This window comes from Anastrepha obliqua, chromosome 3 (genome assembly GCF_027943255.1).
Source record: "Anastrepha obliqua isolate idAnaObli1 chromosome 3, idAnaObli1_1.0, whole genome shotgun sequence".
NCBI classification, from domain to species: Eukaryota; Metazoa; Arthropoda; class Insecta; order Diptera; family Tephritidae; genus Anastrepha; species Anastrepha obliqua.
The window spans coordinates 13,509,002-13,521,535 of record NC_072894.1 but is presented as its reverse complement, the minus strand read 5'-3'; the positions used below and the strand labels follow the sequence as shown (position 1 = coordinate 13,521,535).

Sequence of the window (12,534 nt, the reverse complement as noted above, 5' to 3'; positions counted from 1 at the left end):
TTTTATAAACCGACACAAATATGCGCATACGCTGACGACATTGTGATTCTTGCGAGAAATACCTGTAGGGGGGCTCTTCAGAACGTTTTCATGCGGCTAGTGCAAGCTACAAGACCAGCGGGTCTCAAGATAAATAAAGAAAAGACGAAATACATGGCACGATATTTTCATGATTGTCACATCAAAATTGGAAGCTATATTTTCGAGCTCATGCAAGAGTTTACATACTTAGGCGTAGTACGCAGCATAAATAAGGATCCGTCCCTACCAATACAACACCGTATTCAGGCAGGTAACAGAGAATACTTTGGCCATATCAAACTTATGAAGACTTTATTGACGTCAAAGGAACAAAAGAGACAAATGTACACTACGAGGGGTGCCTTTTATATGTCGGGATTAGTGAACAAAAACAAATTTTAATCATCAAAAATCACTTTATTGTTTTTCAAAATATTCTTCATGAAGATCTATACACTTTTGCATGCGTTTGAACCAATTGTCGAGGCACTTTTGCCCCTCTGAATGAGGTACCTCCAAAACATGCATTCTGAATGCCGCAACCGCTTCTTCAGGTGTCGAAAAACGTTGACCTCTCAGTTTGTTTTTGTACGTAGGGGAATAAAAAGAAGTCATTTGGTGCCAAGTCAGGACTATACGGCGGATGACCCATTAATTCGATGTTTTGGGTGCTCAAAACTGCAGTTGTTTGAGCCGATATGTGAGAGCTCGTATTGTCCTGGTGAAGAGTGATCCGTCTTTGGCGATTGGTTTTCCTAATTTCTTGGAAGACAACTGGCAGACAACTGGCAAACAAATGGTTGTGTACCACTCAGAATTTACTGTTCTGCGTTGTTCTAGTGGTACAGTTGTGACATGTCCAGATTTTCCGAAAAAACAGGCGACCATTTGCTTGGAAGTGCTTCGTGCGCGAACAACTTTTGTTGGATTTGGCTCATCTTGAAACACCCATACAGTCACTGCTGTTTACTTTCGGGCTCATACGCGTAAATCCATGATTCATCACCTGTCACGATGTCATAGACGTGTTTCGAAACCCCGCGATCGTATTTTTTAAGCATTTCCTTCGACCAATCGGCACGAGCTTTTTTTGAGCGATTGACAAATTGTGTGGGATCCAACGCGAATAAATTTTTTTGACAGTCAAATGTTTATGCAATATTGAATGTATGCTGGTCCCACTAATGCCTAAGATCGTCTCAATCTCACGATAGGTCACACGACGATCTTGCAATATCAGTTCGCGCACAGCATCAATGGTTTTCAGAACAACAACTGATTTTAGACGACCTTCACGAAATTCGTCTTGGAGTGAACTACAACCACCATTGAATTCACCATACCATCGATAAACACTGGTCCTTGATGGAGCTTCATCGCCAAAAAATGAATTAATTTCATCCATGCAATGTTGCTGAGTGAATCCACGTCGAAAGTTGTAAAAAATAATCGCACGAAAATGCTCACGATTTAATTCCATTTTTGGACCGAGATGAATCTTTTAAGTTACTGTAAACAACACAAATAGCGCTGGTATTTCAAAACGTTCTGAGTACGTAAAAGCCAAAAAATGTCAAACTTTGCGATACAGCTGTCAGTTGCCAGATTCCAACACCAGGGTTGCCAAATCCCGAAATATAAAAGGCACCACTCGTATACTATAATAAGACCGATTCTCACCTACGGCTGTCAAACATGGGTCCTCAAAGTTAATAATGTGAGTTTACCAATGCAATTTGATAAACAAAAATTTCAGAAAAATATTCGGCCCTCTACGATTAGAAGACGGTACTTACCGTATACGGTAGAACAACGAGCTCAGTGTTTTAATCGCGGGACGAAATGTAATGCGACTTATAGGGTCGCAAAGATTACTGCGGCTTGCGCACGTCCTAAGAATGAGCAGCGAAAGAGTGACCAAACAAGTTTTTGAAGCAAATACTAAAGAAGCAAGAAAGGGATGTCGGCCCCCTGAGGTTGGTTGCAAAATGTAGAAGCCGACACACGTAAGATGCGAATCCCACAACATAGATTAAAAGTGGTCTGTAGAGAAGAATAGAGACGTATTGTAGAGGAGGCAATGGTCCACCTCCAATTGTAATGCCAATATGATGATGATTTTTCGTTTGACATTTGATTTGTCAATGCGATCTTCTTATCGAGAAGCCATTTTGCGCACGCGTAACTGAATTTTTGTTTCCGCAAATTAATCAGCTAAATATCGACGACATCTGTGGCCAACAAGACGACTCAACCACTTGCCATAGAGCGCGCTGAAAATCGATTTTTTGCAATATTCAAGCCACCATTAAATAGTAAAAAATTGGACTGCTCCAATGAACCATGTAACTCGTTGCCGCGGCGGACATATGCCAGATATCATAATGCCATGACATTACTACCAGACGGACCCATTCCGTGGTCTAAGTGGCATCGTTGTCTCTATGTGCGATGCGGCTGCCAAACCTACCTACTACCAGATTATAATAATCAAAATCATTCCAACAAAATTTCTGTTTTGTATTATCATTTTAATTTATCAAGCTCTTAAAAATCACCCGATACACTCATGCACACATTTAGTTTTAAACTATGGAATTTCACAAGGTTTTTCTCAGCACCAAATCACTGTGCAGTTAAACAATTTGCTGCTCTGTGGATACGAGCATTTTTTTCTACTATTAGTTTATTGTGTATTTGTATTACAAAGTTCAATATATAAGTGCTTATACATATGTATATGTACATACATGCATACATACATAGTAGGCAATTAGAGGCGGTAAATATTTTGTCAAAGGCCATAAACAAGTAATTTTGTAGAAATAAATGCACTTGAACTTCGTTTCGATTGGATAAGAAATTTTGCAATTTGTTTCGAAGGTAAAATAATGTAAAAATAATTTCCGGAAGGCTTTAGTGTAAAGCCTAAAGCCTATGTTTTGAAAGTATGTAGTAAATTAGATTGATTATGTTATTGTGTTTATAATAATGCTTTTTTCTATATTCTTTTCACACGCAAAATATGCGGATTATTTGCTAAACAAAAAAAAAAATTATTAAATATACTATAAATGTTTTTCAAATAACGAAAACTAAAACCCAGAAAGAAATTGATTAAAGCAATCGATTGCAAAGCTACATCGTCATCAACTTCTAAAGTTCCAGGTTGGAGCATAGAGCAGAGCAATATGGGTTTACTCCTGTTCCTTGATCTGCTGCTTTGCTTTTACAGTGAACAGTTTACAGTGAATATTTCAGCATTTGAATTTTCGAAATTCAGAATTAGTCATAATAAGAAACTGACGTATGTATGTATATATGAATGAGCAATTGCATTTAGAAATAACGAATTAATATTCATTAGCGAAGTGATTATTGAAGTTCATGGAAAGCTAAGTTGTTGAAAATAATTTAAATAAATTATCAACGAAAGGGAAGCGGCTTAATTTTATTACATAGAGTGGTTAAGTTTCAAGGGCCGGTGTTGATTTTGAATAAAATACAATTTTTTTACGAAATTATTATCATTTCTCTTTATTATGATAATATTTGTATGGCTCAATTACGCATGGAATAGAATATCGGTCAAATAGCCGCCGCGGCCTTGGCGGCACACCTCCAAAGACCACCAATTGCAAATAGTTCCTTATCTAAAGGGGGGTTAAGTTTCAAGGGCCAGTGTTGATTTGGAATATAATACAATTTTTTTAAGAAATTATTATCATTTCTCTTTATTATGATAATATCGGTATGGTTCAATTACGTATAAAACAAAATATTGGCCAAATGGCCGCCGCGGCCTCGGTGGCATACCTCCGATGGTCCAAATTTTCGATGACGCTGAGGCATAATTGAGGTTATATGCCGTAAATGTGCCGAATTATCTCATCCTTTAGCTCTTGAATTGTTGCTTGCTTATCGACGTAGACCTTTTCTTTCAAATAACCCCAAAGAAAGAAGTCCAACGGTGTCGTTGACGTTTAGGTGTAGTTCACATTCAACATTGGCCCTTGAAATTTAACCACCCTTTACATCAGTGTGAACAGTTTTTACCCAAGCTCCTTTTTGCAACTCGCAAGGAAGTAGGTTTTTTGTGAGAAGCTTTTTAATTGAGGAAATACGCTCGGAGGTTTTTCATTGTCTGCTAAGCGTGACCTACGACCAACTATCGAGACAACTACTATGGCAACGTTCCCCCGACAGTCAATTCTACCCAACCGGAACGAGCTGGATTTATATCCGGTCAGGGACTGTCACTTCAGCAGCATTCCCCGTATACAGGGTCCGGCACTCGAAGTATAATCAAATAAAAAGGTCATAAATTTAATGTGGAAATTTACTTTTATTCAATACAAAGTAAAAACTGTGTGAAAATAATACAAAATTAAGAATTAATTTACTTTTGCTCGATATGACTACCTTTTGCTTGGCTATGGCCTTGAGATGGTCCAGAATGAATCGCAAGCTGCCCGAATGTAATTTGCAGGTATTTTGGCCCACTCGCGGACAATGGCTTTTTTCAGCGCCTCAAGACTGGTGAATCTTTTAGTTCGGTGCTTGCTCTCCAAAATGGCCCAAAGAGAATAATCCCTCGGACTCGCGTCTGGGGAATTTGAGAGCTATTTTGTGGGCGTTATGAAGTTCGGAAGGTTGTTTTTAAGCCATTCTTGCTTCACGCGAGCTTTGTGGCAGTGTGCCGAGTCCTTTTGAAACGTCCATGGTCTGCCACCGAAATGTTTGTGTGCACGCGGATTCAAAACAACTTCCAGAACACTTTCCCGATAATATTTCGCATTTACCTTGACGCCAAGCTCGAGGCAAACGATTGGAGAGCGCCCATCTCCTGTTGCAGCGGCCCAAACCATTACCTGTGGTGGGTGGAGCCTCCTGGTGGCCAATCGATGACTCAAATTCTCGTATGAACAGTCGATCAAATAAACGCTATCGTTTTGGGAGTTACCGTATTGCTCAATTTGAAATATTTTCTCGTCAGAAAACACAATGTTCGGAAATTGACCGCTTTCGTCCAAGCGAAGCAACTCCTGCGTTCTCTCCAGTCTGACTTGTTGCTGCTTTGGTGTGAGATCATGCGCCTTTTGAATCTTTTGGATCCTGTAAGGCTTGTTTTTAAGATAATTTTTTAGTATGCGGCGGATGCTATGGTCAGATATTTTCAGTTCTTTCGCAATTTGATTGGCACTTTGTCGGGGATTTCGCTCAAGTCGCTTCTTCACTTTTCAAACCATTTGACGTGACGTCTTTTCAAACCATCTGACGTAACTTTATTTACTTTAATGTGCTCGAGCTCATGAACCATCGCTGGTTGTGATTTACCAGCCAAATAGAATGCAATCACACGATTACGTTTGAAATCCATTATTGATTTTCTTTTTTCGCCTTTGCTCTCGGCAAAATGCTTCCGCGCGCTTATAAACATTTTTCTGGACTGTAATTTAGCCAACTAACAGACAGCTGATATCCGTGCATCAGCTGCGTGAGCGGTCTGAATTTAGTTACAGTTCGAGTGCCGGACCCTGTATGTATGGGGAATGTTTATGCTGTTGCAATACATCTCACTCGAACTCTCAGCTATGGCGGATGCGATATGCGTAAAATTTTTAATAAATGTAATAAATTATTTAATTTTCATAATTTAATTTAAAATTTAATTCAATAAATTAATTTCCAACAAAAAAACCCTGATGTTTATTTTACAATCTCTTTCTTGCGATAGTTTTACGAGCGTTGCTATTTATATTTCTGGTCTTGGGCCTCTCAGGCGCCATCTGACATTTGTATTGGAAAGTTTGACAAATTTTATCACAAACGCAATTAAAATTAATTAAAAAACCTTAAAAATGTATCTCCTTAAAAAAATTAATTTAAGCCGTGAATATTTTTGTCAGATTATTTTCGACAATTTCGACATTTCTCGTGGCCACTGTTCGCTCACCGCTGAATCCCAGGAACGTCGTCCAAGCACATTTCCTGTGCCGATGCTGTGGGCGAAATGATTGAGCAGAACCGTGAAATTCAGGCTGCCTTGCGCTTTAGTATGACAAGAATCGATAAGATTTTGTTGACCCTCTTGTGGTAAAAAAGGTATATTCGTTAAAATTTCATCTCTTAAAAAAAATTGGAGTCAAATAGTGAATATTTTTTTTTCGTTACTGAAGATTTTCAATAAGAGGTGTTATTTTGATATTCAAAGAAAAATGTTATTTTTTAATATAAATGATCGGATGTTTATTTTATTATAAAGAGGAAGGTATGCCGTTAATAGTGGAAAATAACATCAGGCAAATGACCACCAACATCACGCTTACAGGACAATATTCTTTTTATGAAATTTTCCATAACCGACTTGCAAAGAGACTGCCCTATGTCCTCGATAGCCTCACGAATTCCATCTTTGAGGCCTTGAATCGACCTTTTCTTTCTCGTCGCCCCAAAAAAAATAGTCACAAGGTGTTAAACCACAAGATCTCGGTGGACAATTGTGATCACCTCTTCGAGAGATAACACGGTCCGGAAATTTTTTCCCGTAAAAGATCAATAATTTCGTTGCTTGTGTGGCACGTAGCGCCGTTTTGTTGAAAATAAACGTTGTCCAGATTAATACCATCCAATTCCGGTCATAAAAAATTGTTAATCATCTCTCCTGTTTAACACCTAACACCTGTTATTGGAAAGCCCTTTTAGTTTTCACAACTTGGGTTTTAGTATGATGAGCATCGATAAGATGTTGCATGATCATCTTGTGGTGAAAAGGGTGTAAACGCCTTGGAAACGCAATTGGTTAAAGTGTTTCAAAAGTCGCAAATGGAAAACAATAAAACCGTTTTCAAGCACCAATGTCCATTTTTGCATTGTTAAACCACAAATTTCAACTGCAACGCTCGTACATTTGAAACACACAATTAAAATAAAGCTATTGTTAATATGCATAAATAAGCATTGAGTCTATCGTAAAATTGCAATTTCCTGGGTACTAAAGTTTACCTTTTCAATTTATACAGTCTCTTGAAACGTACAGACATACATATGTACAATTCCGTCATCTATCATAAATCCAATAAATAAATACAGGGTGCATACGGTAGTTGGGTACATGCATATGTGTGGCTACAACTTCCCGAAACCTTTATTCTTCTTTTTGCATTCTTTATCTTTTCGCACTATTTTTCTTTTTCAGAAAAGCCATAGAGGACTACAACTTAACTCAAGAAATGAAGAGACATGCCGTTATCGTGGCTATATAAGCAAATCTCTCCAATTTAGAAACCTCTAATTTTCTTAAGTGTGCCGGTTCATTCGTTCATAAGGTGCGCCGTTAATTGGAAGCGTCAGGCGGCGATGCAGAATCTATTGCAAAACGCAAAAAGCGTGCGGAATGTTCTGACACTGTCCGATCTGCAGAATTTATTCAACGATTGCAAACGACGATTGACGAGGATCATTCAAAATCAATGAGGTTCCTGTTGTCATACAAGATTTCCAGCCACTGTTATGGTGTAAGGGAACAATAAAGGACATGCCATACCATCACACTTATTTACTTATACTCAAAGACTTCGAGTAAGTGCTGCTGCATATACCGAGGTTCTAGAACCTGTAGTGAAACCCTGGATTGATAGTTTGCACAGTGACATCCCATACATCTTTTAGCAAGACTCTGCTCCTTCACACAAAGCCATGGCTACACAAGATTGGATGGCTGAAAATTTCCATGATCACATAACACTGACCTTATGGCCCTCCAATTCCCCAGACCCATTTGTTGGCGTCCATTGTTAACACCCTGAACACAACTGAATGGAATAAACAAAGAACAACAAATGAATGACAACGAGCATAAACTTTAAATTGTTTGATCGACATTTTACGATCGATTTTTATCGATCACTACAACCCTCGACCGAGAAAATAATGGATTTCTTTTTTCCCAAACTAATATTTGATTTGCTTCATGGCATAAGTGGCTTCTTATTTCGAGGAGGGAATTATTGCAGCTAATGGAAATTTTATTGAATGATTTTATGTACATATATTCGAATAATAAGTTAATGATGTGTAAAAACTGCGTCAAGTTTCATTAACTTTTGTTCAAAATAAAAGCTTATTAGTTTTACTCACAAGTTGTCCTCAAATACCGTGGGCACCCTGTATATATGTGAACAGTATTAGGAGGTTGAATTAGTTTTAAAGGTGACACACAGAGGGCGCTATTTATCACTTTATCGCGTTGGCAATACTAAATATATATTCATGACAAAGCCTCATCCCTAGGCTTTATTTATCAGTATCTGTCATTTCGCTGAAGTATAAACAACGCAGTGTTTTCGTGCTCCGAGTATGTCAACTTTCGTGCCGTCGAAACGCAATTTGCGGGAAGCTTTGCTTTTCTGCTTCAATTTGAAAAAAAATGCAGCCCAAGCCCGTGAATTGCTGCAGGAGGCCTATCCAGACCATACTCCGTCGATTTCAACATGTGAGTACTGGTTTCGACGATTCAAAAGTGGTGATTTTCACACCGAAGACAAGGAGCGTCTTGGCCAGCCCAAAAAGTTCGAGGACGCGGAATTGGGGGAATTGGTAAACGAGGACTCGTGCCAAACCCAAGAAGAGCTTGCTGAATCATTGGGCGTTGATAAATCAACCGTTTGCAAGCGTCTAAAAGCGATGGGAATGATCCAATGCGCGACGTCGAACGGCGATTTTTTACGTGCGAATTGCTGATCGAGCGACAAAATCGGAAGGGTTTTTTGCATCGGGTGGTGACTGGCGACGAAAAATGGATCCACTACGATAACCCAAAACGCAAAAAATCATGGGGTTTGGTGGGAGGTCGGCGTCGTATATTTTGAGCTGCTCCAACCGGGCGAAACAATCACGGGGGATCGTTACCGACTGCAATTGATGCGTTTAAGCCGGGCATTGAAAGAAAAACGGCCGGAAACGGTAAAAAGGCACGACAGGGTTATTTTGCAACATGACAACGCTCGGCCGCATGTTGCTCAACCTGTCAAAAAATACCTTAAAACGCTTGGCTGGGAAGTGTTACCCCACCCGCCGTATAGTCCAGACATAGCTCCCTCCGATAATCATTTGTTCCGGCATATGAGTCTCGATTTGGCGGACCAGCGGTTCTCCTCGTACGAGGCTACCAAAATATGGGTTGAGTCATGGATAGCCAAGCAGCGGCCAGAATTTTGGAGAAACGGCATCCGGAAATTGCCCGAAAGATGGGCGAAAGTTGTAGCTAGCGATGGCCAATACTTCGAATAAAATATTTTGTACCGTTTTTTCACAATAAAGCCCCAAATCTTCGAAAAAAACCTTTAAAACTAATTCAACCTCCCAATAGTATTTAACAAGGTGTAACAAAAGAAGGTGTTGCCAGTAGAGCGGTGTTTATTGCCATTTCGATGCCTATTTAAAATGATGCCTATTGTAATTATTCTCCTACGAGTGATTGTTACATAGTGTATGTCTTTTATAGCCCTCGCATGAAAAATTCACACTACCATAGTCAATTTCCAGAAAATCACCTTTGTTATTCTCGTAAACATTCTTTAAAACCAACTTCATTTAACACATGGGCTGAAGAGTCCAGAGCCCAATACATAGATGGCAGTAGATTTATTACATTCACCTTTTTTTCAGTTAGTACTAATCTTAAAATACAGCTGTTCAAGTTTCATGATATTCTATTGATTAGTTCGTGGGTTATTGTGATACTTTTGTTATTTTTAAAACAACGAATTAAAAAAGAATCAAAAAGAATTTCATCTTTTAATTTTACACTGGTTATTTCCCTCCTAATCAATCGATTTACGCAACAGATTTCAACAACTTAATTCCTTCGTCTACCCACCCTGTTGCGAAATTCGTTCATAATTTTGCATTCACGCTTGTTGCGAAATTCATTCATTTAAAAATTTACATTCACGCTTGTTGCGAAAAGTGCGATGGCAACCCATCGCACTCATCTGTTTGTCATTTCCAAATGTCAAATTCATTCTTTTTGATTTCTACATTGTTCGAGCGCACAGGCGCCGCAAGCGAACAAAATGTAAGTTTTTATATATTTTTTTTATAATTAAACTTGAACTAATTGTAAAAATAAAGATTTCAGCCTACAACTACCAGGACTCGAATATTGTTTAATTTGCGGGCCGCCAATTGACCGAACAACACACCCCTTTATTGTAACTGGTGATTTTAATGCTTGGAGGCCTCTCTGGGGGTCCGTTCCCTTCAACTCAAAAGGTCGAACAGTTGAAGATGGATCTCCCACCCACTTTTCCACTCATTCATCCTTTAAACATATTGACCTTACCCTTTGTTCTGCATCCCTCTCTTCCATAGTATCATGGGTCTGCATTGACGATCTTCATGGTAGTAATCATTTGCCTATCTTCTCCAAAATCCTATTATACCGCCCCCAAACCCTTTTCAAACCCAGAATCTATTTCAAAACTAACCGAACGGACTGGTTCAAACTTGAGTCTGCTTGCGAAACTCTCTCTTGTTCTTTCCCTATATCATCTAAAATCAACCAAGAAACTTCTAACATCCAAAAAATAATCCATTCCTCAGCAAATCAATCCATCTCACTTTCCACAACAAAGCCGATCAAGCCTGCTCCTTTGTGGTGGAACAGCGATCTTTCAACATTAAGAACTAAGAAGCAGAACGCCTGGCATGATTTCAAGCGCAGTCGGGTACAATCAAATATTTTCTTGTACAAAAAATGCAATGCACTTTTTAGGCGCCGGGCCTAAAAGTCTAAAATCCGCTGCTTCCAAAAACTTACCAGAAGTATTTCTTCTTCATCCGACTCAAAAAGGATTTGGGCTGACATAAAAAAAATCGTTTGAAATGATCGAAAAGGGAAGTTGCGTGAGTTAGCTGACATTGAAAAAGTATCAAAAGAATGAGTTGGGTTTACATTGCACGGGCATTTGACTATGAGAAAGCTCTGTTTAAAGTGGATGCCGTATTTGCATACTGTTAATCAAGCACAAGAACGTGTTGATGGTTCTGAGCAGTGATTGGTCGTGTTTGACGTAATAAAATGGAATTTTTCCATGGAATTTTTCCGTCGATATGTGACAATGGATGAAACATGAATCCATCATTTCATCCCGGAATCAAAACAATCGTCATCTGAGTGGACCACAACTGGTGAACCACGTCCAAAGCGCCCGAAAGCTCAATAATGGGCAGTTATGGTGGGAAAAGTTATGGTATTTTGGGATGTGATTGGCATAAATGTCATCGACTATCTTGAGAAGGAAAATACCATCAACAGTGAATATTATTATGTAGCGTTATTGGAACCTTTGAAGGTCGAAATTGCAAAGACACGTCCGTAAATGGTAAAGAAACAATGTTTTTTCATTAAGACAACGACCTGGTTCACAAGTCAAGCAAAAAAAAGAAAACCGTGTTTTCTTTGTTAGGCTCGGGACTTTTCAGCCCATGTGTTATGCATATAGAATTATTTTTCCACTTTGACTTTCCAAACACAATAATAAGCGAAATATCGGCATATTCTAGGGCAATGTAAAGCCTGGTAACACTTTTTTAACTTAAATCAGGTGAAAAACAAACACTCCGAATTGCAAACTATTACACAGGCCTGCGAAATTTAACTTTTTTCAATTTCTAGAATGGCTGTACTTGTTTCTTGTAGTTGTAGTACGCTGAAAACGAATCTGACCTTCAAAATGCTCCATCACGTCAGGATTTTTGGTAAATGAAGCCTAAAAGGTAAAAAAATGGCCATTTTAGCCATTTTTGATAATTTTTTTTGGGATAGAAATTTTTTTTTAATTATCGACGAAAAGGTCGCATAGTACAACTCTTTAGCTTTAAAACCCATTTTTTTAAATTATTGTACGATTTTTAAAAAAAAAGTTATGACATTTTGAAATTAACAGTTTCAGTTACGTATACGTTGGGTATAACGTCTCATTTACCAAAAATCCTGACGTGATGGAGCATTTTGAAGGTCAGATTCGTTTTCAGCGCATAAAACTACAAGAAACAAGTACAGCCATTCTAGAAACTCACCCTCGCAGGACTGTGTTATTGATACAACTTTTTAATACCTTTAAACGCATGACCTGCAAAGACCTGCCGCAAAAGTAAGGTTAAGTTATCGATATCACCTTATTATCGTTACACCTTGCCAGTATTTAAAATACCTACATTTTTGTAGTTGCTTACCATTTGGTGGGTTTTGTTCATACTTCTCGTTGAATAAAGTTCGTAGCTCGTCAACTTGCGCTTGTGTGGGTGATGGCACTTTGATTGGCATTTTTAAATATTTCGTGTCTAATTATCGTTTAATTACAAATAAAAAAAAACTGAAAAACAAAAATCACTTTGGTTTTCTAGGTTACCGGCCGAATCAGGTAGTTTAGCGAAAACACTGAAACACTAGAAAAATCTTCACTGCACTTCCGTTGGCGGTATCCGTAACGTTTCAACGCCAAAAAT

General features: G+C 38.6%; 1 protein-coding gene across 1 annotated transcript in view; it reads right to left on the bottom strand.

Moving 5' to 3' along the window:
* The window catches only part of LOC129240071 (motile sperm domain-containing protein 2-like), a 49,193-nt gene extending 36,659 nt beyond the window's left edge, over positions 1-12,534 (bottom strand). Inside the window, exon 1 of the mRNA XM_054875541.1 lies at positions 12,262-12,534. Within this exon, the coding sequence (XP_054731516.1) occupies positions 12,262-12,352 (91 nt within the window). The 5' untranslated portion in view covers positions 12,353-12,534. The remainder of the gene's footprint in view (positions 1-12,261) is intronic.